General features: G+C 46.9%; 1 protein-coding gene across 1 annotated transcript in view; it reads left to right on the forward strand.

The window, feature by feature from the left end:
• The window catches only part of Fstl4 (follistatin like 4), a 416,197-nt gene that overhangs the window by 1,539 nt on the left and 392,398 nt on the right, over positions 1-22,260 (forward strand). Inside the window, exon 2 of the mRNA XM_028855681.1 lies at positions 8,024-8,159. Coding sequence (XP_028711514.1) covers positions 8,034-8,159 — 126 coding nt within the window. The 5' untranslated portion in view covers positions 8,024-8,033. The remainder of the gene's footprint in view (positions 1-8,023; positions 8,160-22,260) is intronic.

Below are 22,260 nucleotides of genomic sequence, written 5' to 3' on the forward strand. Positions count from 1 at the left end.
CAGTAGCTTTCGTCTGTTGTCTTAGTAAATCTGTTGCAAGCCTGTGCGCCAAGAATTGTACTAGATACCCCCATCCATGAAGTGCCCAAATTCACCCCCCTTTTATGCACCTAACACAGAAATGGGGTAACTGCCAGGCAAAAACGTGCGCAGCAATACCCCTCGCCGTTTTTTAAGGGGGAGGGGAGGGGCATGAAGAAGCCATCAGGACTTGCCCAAAAAGCCCCCAAGTTATTTTCCTACTCACCAGCCTTCGGTGAAACAAGGGTAAATTTTAACGCTCTATTGTCATCCTTGGTAGTGGCCAGTTCCGTTCTAGTCCCTCTGACTCTGAGGACAGGCTCTGGTGCGGGCGTGGGTGTGGAAAGCAAATGGACAGGGGAGTAAGCAGGGCTTGTGTGGTGTCAGAACCCCAGCACCTCTCCATTCAACCCTGGAACCCCTGTGCCTGACAGAACTCAGTCACTTCCTGTTTCAGTTGGAGGAGAAGGGGCTGCCACTGTCAGGGCCACTTCCACCACTGTCAGGCCACTTCCGCCACTATCAGCTGAAGAGTGACTTTCTTCCTCCCATCCTGGGACCCAACGCCTCCCGCTTCCAAGAAAGACTTCAGCTTGAGCCAAAGGTCAGCCAAGGAAAGAGTCCACAGGACACAGTGTAGTAACATTCCTGATGATGTTGTCCCAGCGACTTTTATTTTTCCTCTTAGAACTTTGAGCTCACCAGTTTTTGTTAATTCCAGAATGGCTTTTATTTCTTCCTCCCAGAGAGGGACCAGCTTGTTGCCCTGGGACTAGGTCACTCACCCATGCTTTACCTTCTGCTAAGGACTTGGAGAACCTATTTTCTGTGACTTCATGTGGTGATCTTGTGTTTGACTTGACAGTCTTTTCCAGGGACTGGTATTGAGCAGTGAAGATTTCCCAAACCTGCCCTTAATGGCTACCCTATCTCTGAGGTATTTTTTTCCCTCTGCAAGTCCCGCCTTCTTGTGTTGCTTATGTGGAGTTATTGTTGTCCTTCCACACTTAGTGAAATTCGATTTTTCAAGAGAATATCTCTCCTGAAGAGTTTTGCCTCGTAATACCTAACACTAAGGTGTGGAACATCAAATATAATGGAAAACCACAGTTAAAAGAATGTATTTACACAGTATTACCTGAAGGTTGGAAGGATAAGGGTGACCAGAAGCCATAGGTACAGAACTTCAGTTCCAAGATGAATGTCATCAATTTATGCATTGCACGTAAAATAATTCAGGTAGACAATTCACCGATTGTTGGGAAATACATAGTGCATAGTTAACAGAAAATGCAATGCAGGGCTGGTGAGATGGTGCAGTGGGTAAAGGCATTTGCTGTCAGGCCTGAGAGTCTGAGTTTGAGCCCTCAGATCTACATGTAGAAGGAGAGAACAGATTCCTGCCACTTCTCTGACTTATACATACACAATCAAATAAATAAATAAAGTTATCAAAATGCAATTCCGCTTAATTACGGTGTTAGTTACATGTTTATCATCTTCAGGTTGATATTTTAGGGGTAATTTGGGGAAATCCGAAATGCTTTTTCTTTTTTCCTAAACTGCACACAAATCAAAACTAGAGTCCTAAACCTTCCAGTAGAAATTAAGATTTAGTTCCTGGTTTCAGGTTGGGTTTGGTGTATGCCCCCTCTCCCTAACATTTGGGCTGATACACAGAAGAGGATAGCAGGGCTCTGGGACTCCCCATTTGATTTCTCTCTGTTGACTGTCAACAGAACATGGTGTAAAATATGGTCCTATTCAGGTATCAAGCAGATGTTTGGAAATGCAGGTGCCTCCTTGCTCTCTTTGAGGCTCTACCGAGGCATCTTTATAATTTCTAAGCCATTTGTGTGTGACTAATCCATAGCGACTGGCCTGGTAATGTTCCCGTGCTCTGGAAAAGAGGTCAAGAGAGAAAGAGAGCTGGTGAGCAGTGTCCCTCCCTGGTGGCCAGAATTCCCGCTTGTCCTGAAAGATTTGGTTACAGGAATAGACAAGACTTCTCTCAAGTCCATCACCTGTTTAAGACTCCGGTCACTGATCCTGCACAGTAAATACAGCTTACATGTTGGTTTGTGGTCTCTGTGTGGGGGCAGATCTGTTGTTTTTTTTTTTAAAACATGAATTCATATTAGTTTTAGTCTTTCCCCAATAACTTAAGATTTTAGTCATGGCTTTTCAACTTTCTTCAAAAAGCAACTTGGCATTTGGAATATTACATCATGATAATTTGTCATAACTCTGTAATTTTGAGCATGGAGAGATAGCACAGACACAAGCTTGTTTTACAATTCCAGGAAGTCCTGTGGTTTGCACAGAGAGGCTCTGGTACTGACAAACACAAGCATCACCTGGAAGACCATGCAAACCTGAGCCTTTCTCTAAGTTTGCAGTAGCATAAGAGCGCAGGCAGGTGTCCAGATGGTGGGACGCTGGGGTTAGAGTCTAGGTCTGGGCAGTGCCCTGGTTCCAAACCTTCAGTGACGTATTAAAACTACAGCAGACAGGCTAGCACCTAGTTCTCCTGACTGTGGGAGAATGTTGAGGACCCGGTGGGGACCAGAGGAAAGAGTGAAGTGACTTTCTTCCACCAAAGATGTTTTATCTGCCAAGTGATTGATGCCCCGAGTTGTTTGGAAAAGAGACTGTCTCAGGGACTCCATCCTGGTGGAGTTGGAACCAGTGCTTGGGGTCTGGCCAGGATTGAACAGAAACATACAGCGAATGAAGCATAGTCTCAGAAGGCAGTCTAGATTGATAGAATCTGCAACCTTCTGAGGAGCTCATTCCCAGATCTGTTGCTAAAGGCTAGCAAGGCTATTTAAATTGGAGCTGCAATGAGTTCAGTAACAGATTGGTGACCTCTAAGTGACTTATGCTCCCTGGAGTTGGAGAAGCATCCTTGCCCCCTAGAATTCTGTATGATTTCTCTTGGAGAATGAGCCAAGTTGTACTCCCTCTGGGGTCAGGTACAGAAAGGGACAGCTTGGCTCTTCCCCCTTGCTCTGAGTCCTTGGCCATGGTCAGAGCCTTGACAAGAAAAGGAGGCTCTGGGCAGCTTTCAGGGGCAAGAAGGGACTCCCAGTTTGCTTTGTATAGATTGACTCTGTCATATGAAAAAGAACTACCTACCAAGATTAAATATTGCCAAGGGTGGAGAGACATTGAGGGACAGGATGTAACAGAACCACCCACCTGCTAACTTACATGCCATGTAGCTTTGACAAGGTACTTACCCTCCCTGTGACCCTGTTGTCTCTGTCATCAGATGGGGAGGAAGGATAGTCATTGCCTTCTGCAGGGAGTAAGACGAGGGTTATGAGTAAATGCCTGTAAAGCAGTTAGAATAGTACCTGACACATGGTAATTGCTATGTGAGTATTAACCAAATAGAGACTCTCTATTTGGTTATTAGACAGATCATCAAAATTGATTTAGACCCCATATTAATTCTTCTTTTTATTGACTGAGTTGTCATAAAACTCTAGTTGAAATTTTTTAGGCTGTTGCTGCTCTAGATGCAATGAATTGTCAATCACCCTTTGTATAAAATGACATCCAAGACACATCCACAGTGTAAATGAAATCAGCTAGTGGTGGCCAAACTGAGCTGCATTTTATAAAGAAGCTGTGTAGGCTGATTCCAGTGGTTGATCTGGCTCACATGTCTCCCTGTCTTCAAATAAGGTCTTAACAGGGACCGTCAATGCAAACTGGATAAAGATCAGTACCAGTTCAGCTACCAAGGTTGGTTCTTAGGTTCCAAGTGTTCTGAAACACCTCTCAGCATCCAGCCGGCTAATGCTCACCCTCTGGACCTGCCTTGTAAATGAACTACATGGTGCTTGCCAAGACAATAATTGAAATGAATGGATTTTATTTTGATACTATCCATAATAGTAAAACACCATTGGTTTTTCTTTTTATTACTAATTGGTCTTAGATTACGAAGCAAATTGAAAGTAAAGCGTTAGATTTTGTGGCTTGTATATTTCATAATTCCAGGAGTTGACATCTGTACATTAAGTAAGACAGATTTTGACTGTCTCTATTTTTCATGTGTTTGGGCAAGGAGGCATGATAAAAGGAGGTAAATAGACCTTTAAATGCAGGTGTTTTCCTCACAAGCATTATTTGTAAGAGACTAATATGGACAAATTTTAAAAGGAATAGAGAGCATAATCTTTCTCATTCTAGCTTGAATAACTATACTTAGCTCTTAAGATATGCAAAAGTCCAGCAGCTGCCATCTGCAGTCTCTGGAATGTGGCTCCAGGTTCAAAGAGAATACTTCATGAAGAATATGGAGCTGCCTTATTTATTTTTAGAAAAACGAAACAAAACAGTTGCAGTATGGGAAATACTCTCTTGTAGCTCCGCACGTGGGAGTTCTTTTCCCTCTGCCTCCTCATGCCTCTGAGATGTGTCCATCCTTCGCATAGAGTCAGGCAGCTGCTGGTTTTTGTCACAGGCCTCACTCACACAGGCAGCAGCCGAAGCCACACTGTGCGAAGTGCGCCTCAGGGGCAGGGATGGTGACATTCTGGTGAGAGCTACTGGCCACCTGGACCACTTTCTCAGTAGCTCAGCTTTGCTGACAGATGTCAAAAAATGAATGGCTAAAGAAATAGAGAAATGGGGGTCTCTGGAGGCCTTCTCTAAAAGAGAGCTATCCCTTGGTGACCTTGTCATTGTGTGTGGTGTTCCAAGTTTTAGTCTGCCTTTTCTTCTTAGTGGGCATTTCTGTCTCACACATGGGGAGGCAGCCAGAGGAGCCCGTACACTGCACAAGTGGATTTGTTGGGCGGTCATGGCCGTAGCACTAGTGACCAAGTAACAGCCTTTGTCCCTTGTCTAGGTCAGATTTTTAAACTGTTTCTACTCCTGATCCCTTTTACCTCTTATGTAAATTAGATTACAAAGCAGACATTTACTGGTGATAAATCTTAGACTTTTACTTTTTTTGTTTTGTTTTTGCTTTTCGAGACAAGGTTCCTCTGTGTAACGACCCTGGCTGTCCTGGAACTCTCTTTGTAGACCAGGCTGGCCTTGGTCTCAGAGACCCACCTGCCTTTGTCTCCCAAGTGCTGGGATTAAAGGTGTGCACTACCACACTGGGCTGACTTTTACTTTTAAAGATTTATTTATTACTTCTAAGTGTGTGTATGTGTACTAGAGAGGAGGTACCTCCCACCCCAGCCCAGGCCAGAGTCATCAGATTCCCCTGGAGCTTGAGTTACAGGTAATTTTGAGTAGGCTGATATGGATACTGGGACTCAAACTTGGATCCTCTGAAAGAGTAGAGTGTACTCTTAACCCCAAAACCATGTCTCCAGCCCCCAAGAAATTTATTTGAAAACAATTATTTAGTATATATGTACTTTTATTATTTGTTAAAGATAAAAGTAAATTTGTATACTCATAAGATGACTGTGCATAAGGAATTCAATTTTGGCGTATGTTTGATACTGCAGGAGGAAGAGCATCTTTGGTGTTTCTCGGAGCTGATTAATATTTTGATTTTGTAATTGTCAGTGTTGAACACCATGTCACTTAAATACATAGTACAAAATGGCAGAAGGGTGTTCAGGACCATTTCAGAAACGGTTGGAAATTCTGTCCTCCTCCTGAGCCAAAATTCACTTAACAAGTTTTATGGAATTCCAGCCAGCAACTCAAATAGCAATTTTAAAAATCAAACATTCTTACACACTACCATCCAAATATATATACTCATTTGATACTTACATGCTGAGGAACGATGGTAGGAAAATATTAAAAGACTTCGTCGTCTATAATCAAATCATTATGCTTCCATAAGAGCAGAAAACTTTGCTAAGTGAAACACTGTGGTTCAGAGCATGCAGTAGTCCTGGATCTGAGCCATGGTGTTTCAGGCAGCACTGGAGGTAGTGTGTTAGGTCACACAGCGTGTGTGAGGCAAAGTCTGGTATGCTTGGAGCCAAGGCTGCCATGAGGTGGTGAGATATAGCATAGATAAACATTGCCAGAACCTCCTTGGTTTCATTGTGCATTTGCTTTTTAATTAATTGTTAGTTCTGTATTTTACTGTTTACTATATTCTACCATTGCCCAATTTTTAACATTCCCCCCAGGAGAAACTATATAAGCCGCTTTGAAGTTGGGATCCACAGTTGAAAAGGTTGGGGTCCAGAGTGTAGGAGTTATCCAAGGCTGTTGACTTGACTACAGGGATGGGACTCTTCAAGCTACAAGCTATCTCAAGCCAAGCTTTTGAATGAGATGCAGGCCAGGTCATCTGGAGTGCTGGCCTCTAAAGGGCACTATGTGTTTCTCTCTCTCTGAGAACAGTCTGGATGTAGCATGGAGAGTCTGCAATTAAATACCATCAAAATTATGGCTGACATACACTTACAGTGCAAACTTAACTTAAAAAGTAAGCAGGTGGGCCAGTGAGATGGCTCAGCAGGTAAAGGTACCTGCCATCAAGTCTGGTGACCTGAGTTTGATCCCCAGGATCCACACAGGGGAGGGATAGAACTGACTCCTGCAAGTAGTTTTCTGACCTCCAACACATCCCCCACAACACACACACACACACACACACACACACACCATCCTAAATATAAATTTTTAAAAATGCAGTTACTAGGACCCCTGGAGCAATCTGTCCTCATTCCATTAGCACAGCAATTTAGCACATTGGGTTTCTTCTTTTTTCTTTTCTTTTTTTAAATTTTTGAGACAGGGTTTCTCTGTGTAGCTCTGGATGTCCTGGAACTCGCTTTGTAGACCAAGCTAGCCTTGAACTCACAGAAATCCACTTGCCTCTACCTCCCAAGTGCTGGGATTAGAGGCATGCACCACCACCACCAGCACACATGAGGTTTCTTAAACACTGTTCATATGTGAGCCTCGATGTCTTGGCTGTGCGGCTCCTATGTCTTTGGTTACCTTGAATTGCCCTTTGTTTTATTCTAGGACTTCAGGTGAAAATGTTACTTCTAGGTTATTGGGATTTAATTGGTATTGGCTGCTTAGATTCTGCTACAAAAACTAAAATACTAGACCTTATGATGCTATTTTGAAGTTCATTTTGTTAACCAAGATGTGAGGTATAGAGAAGTTGTTACACACTTATATTATTCCTCATCAACATTTCTTGAACTGTGTTTATTTATTTAGTGTATGTATACATGGGGGTACATATGCCATGGAAGACAACTTACAGGAGTCAGCTTTGAGGGATCAAACTTAGGTCATCAGGCTTTTCCTAAGCTTCTTGTGCCTAGCTCCAAATGCCTTTTCAGGAAATTGAGGTATGGATGTGCCCAGTAGATGTGACTTGGCAGACTCATCCTGGTTGTCCTTGTAGATGTGGTGGTGCTTGGCATTTCAAGTGGGACACTACCTAATGGCTTACATTAGCAGAGTTCTACTCCATGCCTGGTACCAGCTATCTCAATTCTCAGAGCACCCTAATGAGGTCTCTAATATGGTCCCCATTACAGAGATAGTGTACCAAGGCCCAGAAATAACGCAACTTCTCCCAAGTAAAACAGAAGGGTTTGTATTGTATTTTATACTTAGATTAATCTGGTTCTTTGTGTGTGTGCACTGCTGTACATGTGTATAGTTGCATGTGCATAGGGAAGCCAGAATTCAACCTTGATTGTGGTTCCTCACCAGCCAGCCATCTTGATTTTTTGCAAGAAAGAGTTTTTCTCACTGATCCATGGCTCACCAATTAGTCAGTGCTGGCTGGTCAGCGAATCTCTGGGATCTACCTTTCTCTACCTCCCCAGGACTGGGATTAGAGAAACAAACTGTCATTCCCAGCTTTTTATGTGAGTCCTGGAGCTCAAACTCAGGTCTCCACGTGTGCGTGGCAAGCACTTTACAAACGAAGCCACCTGCCCAGACCCTCAGGTTAACCTGTGTGCACATCAACTCCCCACTGACCTGCGGTGACCTCCTGCTGCTTCCCACTGAGCCTTTGTTATTTTCTCAACAGACTGGACAAAATGAAACCGGGAGGCTTCTGGCCACAGCTTGCCCTCCTCGGGGTCTCCCTGCCAGCTGTGCTGGGATGGATGGACCATGGAGCCAGCAGAAGCCCGAATGTGGTTCTGGGAGAGTCACAGGCAGAGGTATGGTCTGGTAACTACCGACATGACATTTCATACAGGTTGCTTTTCAGTGTTCCAGTGTCTGGTTTCTCTTCCACTTTTAGATCAATTATACCACTGTGTCCATTCAAATTGCACCCAGTTTTTGGTAGGGAACAGGAGGAGGCAGCAGGCACTGTCCCAGGTGGGCCATGGTTCTGGGTTCCTCTCAACGAAAGCATACCCCTAAACTGTGCTTCTCACTGCACATTTGTCCTTCCCCAGAGACCCTTCTTAGGACTGGCTTGTCTGTGTATTTAATTCCACAGATTCAGACCAACTGGTGGGGCACACCCATGTGAACTTATGAAGGATTTGAATGACAAAATATGTCTTAAAGGAAACAGACCACTCTTAGGATATATAGCTAAAAAAGAACTGAGCTGAGAAAGAATTGGCGAGCTGAGGTCCTGAGGGAGACAGCTTTAATGAACAGATAAGAATGATTAATGGCATGCTAGGTGTATATAAATACTTCTAAAGAGCCCGGAAAACTTACTCTCAGAAATCTCCCCCGAGGGCCTGGATGTACCGCTAATTGCTTAGTGATCTCTAGTCTCAAGTGTCCCAGGCACAAGTCCCACTCAAGGTAGCAGGCTCAGTGAATTTGGGGTGGCCTCATGAATTGAAGGTGCACATGGAATGCGGGTTATCTTCAGAAAATGCATTGTGTAGGTGCTGAACTTTGAAAAGTGAGTACCCGCTTCATTTAAACCACCTGGGATTTTCCTCTTCGCCTTGAGGAGCTGAGTCCTTATCAGGGTTCTCCCAGGCATCCCCACTTCCATTGTCTTACACTGATACATCCTTTTCTCTGTATCTGTGTGTCTGTTCCTGGGGAAGGAGAAGTCAAAATTACCGAAAAAAAGTCAACATACCCCAAGAGCGGATAAGGGACACACACAGTGTGTGTTAGGATTAACGCATTATTTGATCAAACGGCACAGCGTTCTCTTTCATTATTACTTAATTGTCATGCAATCCCAAACCTGCAAGCCTTACTCTTCGGGGAGTTTCGGAAGGAATTTAATGCACACTTCTCCTGCTGAAGTTGGTGCGGTGTGCCTTTGTCTCAGGTCGATGATTAAGTAGAAACACTATCGCTCCTGTCTAAATCTATGAAAGACAGAACTTAATGTCGCTTGGAAAGCGTCTAATGGCGGCTGCGACTGGGCTGGTGAGAGCTACATTTCCCATGTGGAAAGGGCTTCATTTTTATACTCACATCCCAAGGGGAAACCATCACTTAAGTCCTATAGATCCATCCTTGAATATTTAATAGGAAAGCAAACAGGCCTTACAGGTAGCTTACTCTTCTGAAGGTGGGGGGCTCCTTGGCCCTCTTCAATGCACCACTTATTTCAATTATGAGGCAAGCTAATTAAAGTGGGATTTAGCTAGTGGTAAATGGGAGGCAAGTTAGCATCACCCAGAACCTCCTATGTGAGTGTTTAACACCTCAGCTTTGTGTAACAACAGGAGAGGTAGGCTTCTCTTTGTTTGGGGTTGTCTGCCCCCATACTCCCCCCAGCTCCAGCTGTGTCTCCCAAGTCCAAGAATGTCACTTCAGGAAGGAGGCAGTCTCCTGGAGGCAGGTGCAGCTGGCCTGTGGGCACACCTCTCAGCTGTAGCTCTATTTTCTGCTGTGCTCTAACTCCCTGAGCCGGCTCCTAGCTCTGGTGAATGAGGTGGTCATGCTGTGAATGGGCAAGTCCATGGGAGTCGAGGGTGGCTTTGGTCAGGGGTTAGCTAGCAGGGGCAGGCCATTCACTGCAGTGGAGGTGCTGCTGACTTTGGTCATGTTCTGAATGCCTCTCAACCTCTGGTGTGTGTGTGTGTGTGTGTGTGTGTGTGTGGTGTGTGTGTGTGTGTCCGTGTCCCTGTTAATATAGCATGCAGAGGCAAGTGTAAGACATCCTCCTTGATGACTCTCTGCATTATTCCCTTGAGACAGGGTCTCTCACTGAGCCTGGAGACAGCAGTTTTTCAACTGAGCTGGCTGGCCAGCAAGCCCCAGGTATTCTCAGGCCTGCATGGCAAGTGTTCTTTCCTACTCAGTCATCGCCTAGCCCAGCAGTTCTCAATCTGTGGGTCACAACCCCTTTGGGAGTGTTAAATGGCCCGTTCACAGCAGTCGCCTAAGGCCATCGGAAAATGCAGATTTTTACATTACTATTCCTAACAGTAGCAAAATGACAGTTATGAAGAAGCAACAAAAAAAAATTTATGGTTGGGGGTCACCACAACATGAGGAATGTACTAAAGGGTGGTAGCCTTGGGAAGGTTGAGAACCACTGCTCTAACCTAAGCTCTTGTTCTTACTCCTTCTCTAGAAGCGTCTTAGACCACTATTAATCACATATGGGCTTGCACTTTGAATACTTAAGTTTTTAAAAGAAAGATTGATTTGCTCATTTTTTTTTATTTGTGTGTGAGTTGGGGGGTGGTGGTGAGTGAGTTTTTGTGTACCACATTCAAGCTAGCCTACAGAGGCCAGAGGGTATCAGCTCACCTGGAGCTGGAGTTGCAGGTGGTTGTGAGTTACCGGATGTGGGTGCTGGAAACTGACCCAGGTATGGTGGTTTGAATAGGTATGGCCCCCACAGACTCAAGTGTTTGAATGCTTGGCCCATAGGGAGTGGCACTATTAGGAGGCAAGGCCTTGTTGCAATAGATATGGCCTTGTTGAAGTGTGTCAATGTGGGAGTGGGCTTTGAGGTCTCATATGCTCAAGCGATGCCCAGTGTGGTACACAGTCTCCTTCTGCTGCCTGCAGAACAAGATATAGAACTCTCAGCTCCTTCTCCAGAACCATGTCTGCCTGCATACTGCCATGTTTCCTGCCATGACAATAATAGACTGAACCTCTGACACTGTAAGCCAGCTCCAATTAAATGTTTTCCTTTATAAGAGTTGCCGTGGTCATGGTGTCTCTTCACAGCAATAGAAACCCTAACCAAGATACCAGCTCCTCTTCAAGAGTAGCCAGTGCTCTTAACCATTGAGCCGTCTCTCAAGCCCCTTATTGGTCCTTCTTATCTTTTTTCTTTACTTAGATACTTTGATTTTGCATCTAGATGAAGTTGATCTTGTTTATCTTTCTCTTCCTTTCAGTGTCTTACTAATTTTATGAGTAAAAAGGAGGCTGAGTGTTTTTTTTAAGTCAATCAAAACTTGATGCAAAATCCAATATCCATCATAGATCACCTTGGGTCTTCCAAAATTCAAACGAGACCACCGGGTGGTGGCCTTTCTACCCTCAGACAGGTCCGTGTATGGCGGACAGTGACCAGTGTCCCCTGCTAGCTGGGAGCAGTTTGTGGCCCACCTGAGCTTGCACCTTACTGACTGACAAGATCACCCTTGAGGATCATGGCTTCTGTATCAAAGTTTCTCCTTTGAACTGTAGCTAATCATATATTCATAACCCACTGTCCAAGCTGCACTGAAGTCTTTTAGAATTTTCCTCAGCTAGTCTTATTTCTGGGAAGGATCCAAACCAATAGAGTTTCCTGAGACTCTAAAATAAGTAAAAATCAAAACATTTTTTTTCTGTATATGTTCTCTCTCTCTCTCTCTCTCTCTCTCTCTCTCTCTCTCTCACGCGCGCGCGCGCGCGCGCACGCTAGCAGTCAGTGTTGGGTGTCTTTATCCACTCTCTGTGTTATTTTGGGGGATAGGCTCTTTCATTGGTCTGGAGCTCACCCATCGACCAGCCTGGCTGGCCAGCAAGCCTCCACGGTCCTCTAGCTCCCCAGCACTGAGACTACAGACACATTTGCTTTTTTATCGATGTTTGTGAGACATGCAGCTGGCAGGGAGTGCCTGTTAATAAGACCTGCCCAGCTTTTCTCCCTGACAGCAGTGCTTCCAAAAATTATCAAGGTTTTCTAGGGTTCTTGGGAAGCATTAACAAGGTTTGACTTGTCTTTAAAGTTATTACAACAAGTATTTCATTCCCCTGAGAGTAAATGAAGATTAAATGACCAATGGATGAGTGTGTGTGTGTGTGTGTGTGTGTGTGTGTGTGTGTGTGCACACGCATGCGCATGTGCACCAGTATGCACACAAACATGTATTTTGAAAGCAATTAGAGCTAATGTGAATTTTAGTAAATTATTGTTTCTTGTACAAAGACTGCAGTTAAAATAGCTTCCAGGAGTTTGCTGTTTTACGGATGTGGATTAAAAATGCAGCTGCAGGGTATGCCTCTTCATAACAGCTGAGGAGCAAGATGTGGCCTGGAATGCTAATTACACTCTGGATTCAAAAGAAACAGTTCTGGGGTAGAATTCACTGACATCTTAAAATATTATCACATTGCCCCTCTTCTCCATCTTACATCATGGCCAAGATGAGCTGATCATCCTTGACCCCAAATCTGAAATCCAACATGACAGGTCACTTAAAGACCAATAAGACTCCACAAATAGAAAACCCACACCTGACTTCATGTGACAGATTGCGGTAAAAAATGTAGGCACACTGACAATATCATACAAAATACTGCCGGGCCAGGAGAGCTGGCTCAGTGGCCAAGAGTGCACACTGTACTTGCAGAGGCCCCAAATCCCATTCCCAGCACCCATGTGGGTTGGCTCACAACTCCCTGTTAACTCCAGCTCCAGGGGATCAGATTTCTCTATGTACACACACACACACACACACACACACACACACACACACACACACACACACACACTTGAAAATAAATAAATCTTCAAAATTTTCTGCAGGTTATGTGTATAAGAAATAAATGAATTTCATGTTTTGCCTTGGGTTCCATGCCTCAAAGAGATCATTATATGGGTACAAATATTCTCAAATCCCCCCAAATCCCAGATGCAAGCCATCGTTGGTTCCAGACATCTCGGGGAAGGATTTTATGTGATAGGTACTGAGAAGTCAGAAGAGTGACGAGAGACAAAGCAGCAGCTCCCAGAGGACAGCCCTGTTCTTGCAAGGTGGGCATTTGTGGGCTCCCTCAGTGAGCCCTGGGTGCTGAGCCCCAGCACCGGCATCTGCCCTAACTGCTGGACTCAGGGATGGGCAGGGAACCCGTCTACAGCCATATGTATCCTTCATGCACTTCACTTGGTTCTAAGAGCTGTGTTGTCGTGCACTGCACAAGTACACGTGTAGAACAGCCCTGATCCCTTTAAAACTGTACCCCAGGGCTTACAGACCAGTCCTAGGCTTGGAGGTCAAGCCATGTTTTCAGCGTTAGCAGCTCTCAAAGGGAAGTCTCTGAGGAACAAATATGTAGTGAATTGTTGACCAATCTATCCCAAGGGTACTCTACACTGGCTGGCTGGCCCCTTCCGCTTTCTACAGCCATGGGCCGTATAGACTGCGTGACACTCATGTCCTAACTGGACCTGCCCCTTTGCAGGCTTCCTACATGTGGTCAGGCCCTCAGGAGCACTTGGACTGCTAGATTGGAGTAGTAATAGTTTAAAGCAGTTCATTATCGTTGCATGTCTTACTGGTTCCAGCAGCTTTCCACTTTTTAGGAAAGTCTTCTGGAGTCCAGGGAAGAAGTTTGATCACCTGTGAGGGTGAGGTCCATCCTTCCACATCTCTACTTACCCTGCCTCCTGATGTGGGCATGGGAAAAAAACAGACAAACAAAACCTTCTGTCTGTACAGTCAGTGCCCAGCCTCCCGCTGCAGGCGAATAAGTGTGCCTACAGTTTTCAAGGGGAAGTATGGCAGCCAGTCCTCCTAGGTGTGTCTCCAACCTGCAGAGTTAGTGTGGACTGTGCCCGCCCAGCACCTCCTGAGCTTCTATGTACTGCAACAAACAGCCCAGGGCCTTCTGAGATGCAGCTGGTCTGACCGGGTCCTGAGTCTGTGCTTCTCATAATCTCCTGGCAAGGCAGGTCCTTTCCATTCCAGGGGACGTTGGGCAGAAAAGCATAGGGGTGTTGCCATTACTTCCTCCAAGCCCCCATGTGAGAAGGATGGTCCCAGGTGAACTCCTCACTGGCTAGTCTGTTGGTGATTTTAAGTCCTTTGGGAGGCAGTTCTCAGTGGCTGCTGTGATGGCTAGGGTTAGTGTCAACTTGAGAGAATCTGGAATCTCCTGGGAGAGGGGCATGCCTGTGGGAGATTATCTTGATTATGCTAATTGATATGGGAAGATTCATCTTCATTGTGGGTTGGACCGTTCCCTGGGCAGGGGACTTGACAGCCTGAGAAGGAAAGCTGAGCAGCAGCTGCGTGCGTGCGTGCGTGCGTGCGTCCATTGCTGTCTTCTAACTTCAGAAGTAATGTGGCAGCTGCTTTTGACTTCCTCAGTCTTGATGGCCTCCACCTTGAACTATGAGCTAAAGTAAGCCCTTTGTCCCCGAGGTTGCTTTTGTCAACGTGTTTTATCACAGCAACGAGATCTGAGACTAAGACAGGTGCTGAAGGTGGTCACACCCCAGGCCCCAGTACGTCCACAGACCGACCTTCCCACCACCATGTATCCATACTGGTGTCTCACCGCGTCTATGTCCACAGCTGTGGAGAGACTACAGCAGCTGGGCTGACACTGTTTGGGGGCTTGTTTCTACTGTATCCTTGGACAGGGGACATACATCATTGCCTGTGCTCCTCATCACATCCCTCCCAGCGAGCCCGCCTTCTCTGTGGGTGGACTGTATTCTCTTCAGCATTTTGACACCATGGTTGACAGAGTTTTAATTGGCCTTGAAAAGTTCTGTGACCCAGGAAAATGAGCATTTATGAGTTCACAGAAAGCCATTATTTTTCTTCCTCTTAATTTATGCATCCAGCTATTTTTGCCTTTGCAGCTAAATAATCTGAGCCTCTCTAGGAGGCTCTGCACCCTTGTCTTTGGGATATTAGACCACGCACTGTAAACGGGGCTGTGGTTTCTATCTTTTGGGCAAGTTGTATCAGCAACTTTGCCAAGACCCAGTGGTCGACTTGATTTATCCTCCATGACTTTTGGGTTATCACGCCAGCTTCCCATTGAGAGAAGGATGCTGGTGCCAGTCTGATCCTAAGAACCCGCATGAGTGGCTTCTCCTTTGCCATCCTGCCAAGGCAGAGCAATTGTCCTTCTGCTTCCATTGCCATGGTCTCTGCTCTGAGGCTTCTGGGCCTTGTCCTGCCACTACCCACAGAAGAGGTAGGGGTACAGCTCCAGAAATGGAATCCTACAATGGAGCATGCATCGGGCCCTGTTCTCTGAGCAGGAGGGAGTCAGCCTGTTGGTACTGAATGGGAGATGCTCAAGTGGCTGCCTTCTGTTTTCTGTTCTTTTGGAGAGAGAGGGTCAAGTCCTCAATGTGTTCTCTTCTGCCAGGAAGATACAAAGTGCTGGGGAACCCATCTTCCTTCCTGGGCTGGGAAGCTAGCCCTTTTGGTAGGTTGTATGCTTGGTTAACAATAACAGGGTCTGGATATGATCCCTTATTCCACAAAAGCCAATGTGGGGATTCTGAGGATCGGAGGACTAGGACTAGCTAGCTGTCTTTCTGTTTTCTTTTCTGCTTTTGAGACAGGAGCTCACTGTATAGCCATGTCTGGCCTTGAACCCCCAGAAACCTGCTGGCCTCTGCCTCACAAGTGCGAGGACTTTCTTTTTGATGGTCTTGCCCTGTAGCCCAGACTGACTTTGAAGTCAAACCTGCCCTGTCTCTGCCGGCTAAGAGCTGGGATTATAGCTGTGCACTACTGTGTCTGAAATGATGGCTTTCTTGATGCAACGGCAATTGGGTTGAAATTAAAACCTTGTTTGAGTTCTGTGTCATTTAAAGCTTGCTTCTCTAGTTAAAGGAAACAGAATTCTTTTCCTATTTATTTTCCTGGTGTTTAAAACCACAATTGAAAATTTTCCCTGCAGAAAAGACCTAATGTTCTGTGGTTCTGCTAAAGCTCTTGGGAGCATCCATTCCAGGCAGATAGACTTCCTGTGGGTAGACTAGGCCAGCCTCAAACTGTGGTCATTCTCCGGCCTCTGATTCTGCCATGTCTAGCTACTTAAGCCATCCCTATCCTCACAAATACAGGGGCCTTGTGCATGCTAGACAAGTGCTCTACCACTGCGATACATCACCAGCTAAGATATGCTCCATGGGTCATTGTGTTCTCCTCTGCTCTCCTCTGCTTGGTTGACACACTGGCTGATGTCTTCATGTCAGCACATGACCTTGAAGAATGGCTTCTCTGCCTCACGCACAGTGTGATATTATGTCTTTTTGTCACAAAGGAGAACTTTAAGGCTGATCTCTCATAGGCCTTATATGAGCCGTGGGCTATCCTGGCCAACTGGAAACCCCTCGTGTCTTAAATCTAAGTAAGCAACAGGTCTCTGATGAGCACCCAGCTATGTGTGCCATAGCTAAGCTCAGCCAAATGGCCAAGAGAAACGGGGTTTATGATTCCATCCCAAGAGCTTGAGGATTATTGGAATGTGGGGGAGGGGAGTCAGAGGCTGTTGCAGAATGGAGTCTGAGTTCACAGACAGAATTAAGCAACTATGTTAATGATCTTCTCTAACATAGAAAAGATGTAATGCCTAAATTAAATGCTCAACTTTAGCCTCAAGAAAATTAGGTTTATTTATGAAGTAATAAAGAAGAAAGTGGCCGCTGCCTCCTGCGACCCCACTCCAGCTCCCAGGACAGGATGCCCGTGTCCCTTCTCCAGGACACAGGAGGTGTGGGACTGCGCACTGTTGAAGTTGTGTTTTGGCACATGGCTCAGCTGCTCTGGATACTTGAGTGTGGGAAGGAGAGGGGCTAGAGGAAGCTGGCATCTCTCGAGTGTCACCTGCATAGGGTGAGCATGGTGCAGCATGCAGCCGCCCCCTGGGGCATTTCAAGTCCTAACACCCCATTCTCCTACCCCAGAGCTTGTCTACCAGCACCACACCCCTCTGAGACATTTACCCTAAGGCTGTGTTCTTATTGACTCGGTGACTCCTAGGTCTGCTCAGGGGACTTGGGTGGGCTGTGGGGAGGAGATGGCTGCTCCTTACCATTCTGTCCCATTTTGCTTAGGGTACTGCACACCATTATACCCCAGGGCAGCACACATCATTATGTCCCAGTACTCCAAATTGCCATAATGTACATCATATCCTGAGGCTGAGAAATCCAACCCTGGCCAGGGGTCTCCTGGCTCAAGTGCTTGCAGATGGCTGCTTATGTAGGGATGAAACACCTCTAAGGCCATGTGGACTGGAACAGATTTAATCTGTGATTCCTTATATATTCTAAGTGGGAATGTGTATTAGAATTCAAAGCTCCACCCTTTGGAGGGGCTGCTCTTGTATCAAGAGTAAAACTGGTCATGAGCTGTGTTATATAGGAAGCTTTTGTCCACATTCCTAGGCTGAGAACTCTCTACAGGGTTAGGAAAGAGGAGAAAAAAATCATTAGAGAATGTTTAGAACTCAGAACCACCCTCAGGCCTGGAGTCTCTGATCCAGAACTGAGGGAGTTTAGTGAGCAGTGTGTGGGGTGGCATGCAGATGCTGGGCAAGGTGAGGGTGCAAAGGACCCTTGAGGAAGTGGAGGACTGTATGTGGAGCTGAGAACTGGGTTGATCAGTCATGAATTACAACCATACATACCTACTGGAGGAGGAGGGGAAAGAAACTGCCCAAGGTGGACATCTCTGAGCCTGTTGTCCAAGTAGTCAATCAGGGACCTATTGGCAGCTAGAAATCGGACTATCTGATTAGGTGCTTGGGTGGTAGAAGGACCCAGACATTTTCTAGAATGAACAGCAGGAGGCCCCAAGGGGCTGAGTGCATTGGTCAGTGGCAGTCTGTTTCTCCTTTGTCTTCTGAATTGGACCACTTCTCCCCTCCAGCTCTCTCTCCTCTTGCTTGTCTCCTTTCCACAAAGCCAGGAAGCCTGGCTCTGCTGCCTTGCTATGTTGTAAGAGCATGTCACCTTGTCTCTGCTGGCACATGGACTTCCAGCCCTGGGCTATGGTCTGTCTCATTCCAGGTCTGGTTTGTGTGATTAGATCTTGGGGTGAGAAACTCAAGGGGTGAGTCTAGTGAAGCAGTGGCTCCTACCCAGCTTCTTTGGCCAGTGTGCAAGCCCCAGCTTGTGAGGTAGAGTTCAGGAGCTCTGAGGACAATGTAAAAATAAATAAGGTGGATAGCTCTGGTGGAGGCTGGGAGAGGTCACTGTGGAGAGAGGACATGTGGAGCCTGGGGAGCCAGCCTTGGGCATCTGAAAAGGCATCAGAGAAACTTGAGCTAAGCTCTGACAAAGATGGGTTTTGTAGAGTTGAGCTCTTCATCCTGCCCATCATCACTGACCCTGGCCCTCTTCCTGTTGCTCATTCCCACTTCCAAGGCCTGTACTGAAGTTGGAGTGTGTTTCCCCATAAACAAGCGTTGGAAGTTTCAACATTGTTTGAATGCCACAGTATTAGGAAATGGGGTGCAAGGGGAGGTGTTTGGCTCATGGGGGCTCTACACTTAATGCAATGAGCCAATGTGATTAGCAAAGACCCTGAGGCTGTGAGTTTTGTCTCTTGCTTTCTGGCACTCTGCCTCTGCTCCTTCCACCTCCACCATGAAATAATGTGCTAAGAAGACCCTTCCTTATAGCCAGCCTCGCGGTCAGAGTCTTCCCAGTCTCCAGAACAGGGAGTCGAGACATTTCTGCTCATTTCACGTCACCCAGTCTCAGGTCTTCTGTTACAGCAACACAAAAGGGTTTGTAACACCACTCGATCAACTCACTACTTGATGTGGCCATACCCTCCCCATCAAGTAGACTAAATGGGAGCAAGCATCAGGAGTTGGTGTGGTCACATGGTTGAGAGTCACACATCCTGGGCTTCAGGCAGTGCCTTGGAGCAGCTGTTTGAAGCATAGTGGGAGTTCTTGGTAAGAGAAGGTCACAGGCAGGGGAGCCATGACTTAACCACACGCATTTTCATTGGTGAGTCACAGCCCTGCTGATGCTAGTCGCAGCCTGGTGAATGAGCTGGTTTCGGGGAAAGTAGGCCGGATAGCCATGGATGCTTCCCCAGCTCTGAGGCTCAGCTCTGCTTCCAGATAGGTACAAGGCCTTGGTATGCTAGGGGCTTGTTTTCTGCTGTGATGTTTAGTATCTGTGGAGTCAAGACTGCAAGGAAGAGGAAAAGCAGGGCATCTTCAGGATGGGATAATGGGGGTATGAGCTCTTCAGCTCAGACCTGGGGCTGAATAGTGTTCTTACCCATCCCTTAACAGGGTAATTAAGAGGGGGACTCCCGAAGGGTATTCCAATTCCTACCACGGAATTCCTCAGTCCCACAGCCAGGGACAATAGCATGAACCAACAGCTTCTGTCTTGCCAAAGCTCTTGGTCATTACTTCACCCGCTTCTCAGAAGACTACCTGGGGTCTCTTGTCTGGTTGACTCTTACACACTTGGCATCTGAGACTGCGGGCTGGTGTGAGCTGCCAGAGTCTGCCTACATGGCATTGGAGTAGGGTTTGCACCTGCCTTTCCAACTGCCCAGCTTGTGCTCCAAGATACTGCCCGCATTTCCTTGCAGCACGTATTCCCCATGTGAGGGAGGGCGCATCTGATGGCACAAAGTGAAGAGAGGAGGCAACAGAGTTCAAGAGAATCTCCCAGGGCCAGCCTGGGCACAGCCTCTTGACTTTCTCCAACACACACACACTCATGCAACCACACCCCTGCCATAATACCCTCCCTCCTCCCTCACCCCCACATCTTCCTCTTGTCTTTTCCCTGGGATGGGGAAGGGTCTACCAGATAGGTACTATGGAGACTCTGAGAATGAACCTCTCCTTGCCTGTGTGTTTGCATATTCTTCAAGATACCTACAGGGACTCCCCAGCTTCTCTTGAGGTGGGGTGGGACCTAGCCAGGTCTGGCTATTGCTGTGCCTGCAGGGAAGGCATCAGCTTTGGGAGAGATCTATGTGTGATGGTGTGCAGTCTTCTAATTCTACTTTAGAGCTGTGGCCTTGAGAAATCCCTGAAGAATGACGGTGATAGTCTCCTTTTCAGAAGGGAGACCTTGCAGCCTTGACCTTGGGGAAGGAAGATTCCCAGCCTCAGCAAACAAGCTGTTGACTGTCAGATAAAGGCATTGGTGGGTCAGGACCTGCCTGCAGGAAAGTGCTGTGTTTGCTGCCTTTTCCATGGGCCACTGGAGAGAGGAAAGAGGCTGTGGAGGTGAGTCAGAGGCAAGCCTGGTGCTCCTACATGGAGGAGTGAGCAGATCCTGAGTGTGGAGGAAGCCCTTGGGAGATTAGTCCCTGTGTTGATTAGCTTCTGTACACAGGTGCCCCTGTGTGGGGGGAGCCTGCGTGTGGGAACACCCATGTGAAACAGCCCTAAGTGGATTAGCTCCTGCGTGGGGTACTTATGGGGAGAGGCTATGTGGGGGAGCTCCCACATGGAACAGCTCCTGTATAAATCAGCCCCTATGTGGATTAGCTGCTGCATGGAGAAGCCCTTGTGTGTGGGAGTTTTTGCATGGGGGAACTCCTGAGTGAATTAGCTGCAGTGTAGAAGAGCCCTTATGTTGATTAGCCCCTGATTGGAAGAGCCCCTCTATGTGGGGGCCCTTGCAGGAAGGAGTCCCCATGTAGGGGGAGCCCCTGCATTGGAGAGCTCTTTCCTGAGCGAGATGCTGTAAACATTCGCTCTAGTATGAAGCAGCCTCATGGGAATTAGCACCTGTGTGGAGGAACTCTTGTGTGGAGGAACCACAGCCTAGAGGATCATCTTCACTGAGGAGCTCCTGTGTGGACCCTGGTCCCCTCCCTGAAGGCAGGGAGCAGGACTCACTCAGACACACTGGGCACAAGATTAGTCCAAGATGTGATAATGGGATGGTGGCCCTGTCAGACTATCCCCACCTCATGTGGATGACTGAAGGACAGGACTGGTGAGTGGTCAGAGCTGCCTGGAGTGACAATGGAAAAGACCACTCTGAGGGCAGCCAGAGACACCCTAGGCTCTACAGGACCCAGGAATCCTGAGTACCCATACCTACAACACCAGGGGGGATGGAACCCCAGCATTCCCATGGGTTAAAGCATAGAGCCAGCAGGTTCACAGGATGTGAGAGTAGGTCGTGGATGGTACACTGGCCTGGGATAAGAACAGCTCTGGTGAGTGTGGGTGATTCATATTTATGCTGTTCCAATCGATGAAGCGCTTTTTGCCTTGTCCTTCCCAGTCACTGGCCACTGGCTGCAGCATAACAGCTGTTCTCTACCCCAGAGGCCCGGAAACCCTGGTGAGCACCTTCTTCAGGCTGGCTGCTAGGCTAGGTACTGGCTACACAGTGCTTGAGTGTGCCTAGGGCTGCCTGAGATGGTGCCTGTTTGGAAAGCATGGTATTAGCTGAGAGAAACTCAGACAGAGTGTCCTCTTCCCTCTGCCTTGTCCGTTGCGATGGGTGCTCTTCGGGAAAGGTCAGCTAGGCTGTGTGGGATCGGGTAGAGCTCTAATGCATTTGAGCCAAGTACAAGGTGCTGGCTGAGGATGTGTGGGTGACGTTGATGGCTCCCTAACTGGCACCTGTTAGTGGAGTGGTGACCCTGTGTACTTTATGCAGGTTCCTATGTCATCAAAACCCACCCTTGACCCCCTCCTCAGGTAAGGACACTAGAGTCCCCAGAGATTCCCATGTGGATCGGAGAGAGGACGGGGAAATGCTGTTGATGTTCTCAGATGGGCTAAGTCCTAAGTAAATATCAGCCCAGCTGTGCTGACCCCTGGTGCTTTTCTTCCTTTGGACTCGGTTGTGAAAGAAAATTGAAAAAGAGCCTTATTGTGCCTTACAGGCTTTTTAATTAAATATAACTCATTTAATTTAAACAACTTTAAGTTCCATTATTTAATATAAGTGTTAGGGTGGTGCAGTGAAAGCATCTTCTAGTCAAAGCATGGGGGAGGTGGTTCTCTTCCTGAGCCTGGGCAGAAGCCCACCCCAGTGATTTATTCAGACAACAACGGAAGCTCATCAAGTCTGGACAGAAGGCAGGTGAGGCAGATGCTCCCAGGATGAGGTGGGAGTCTGTTCTTCCGGGCTGAAGGAGGTAGACATGGGGGGGACGCTCAGCCAATTGG

The sequence above is a fragment of the Peromyscus leucopus genome, chromosome 8b (assembly GCF_004664715.2).
Source record: "Peromyscus leucopus breed LL Stock chromosome 8b, UCI_PerLeu_2.1, whole genome shotgun sequence".
In the NCBI taxonomy this organism is placed as follows: Eukaryota; Metazoa; Chordata; class Mammalia; order Rodentia; family Cricetidae; genus Peromyscus; species Peromyscus leucopus.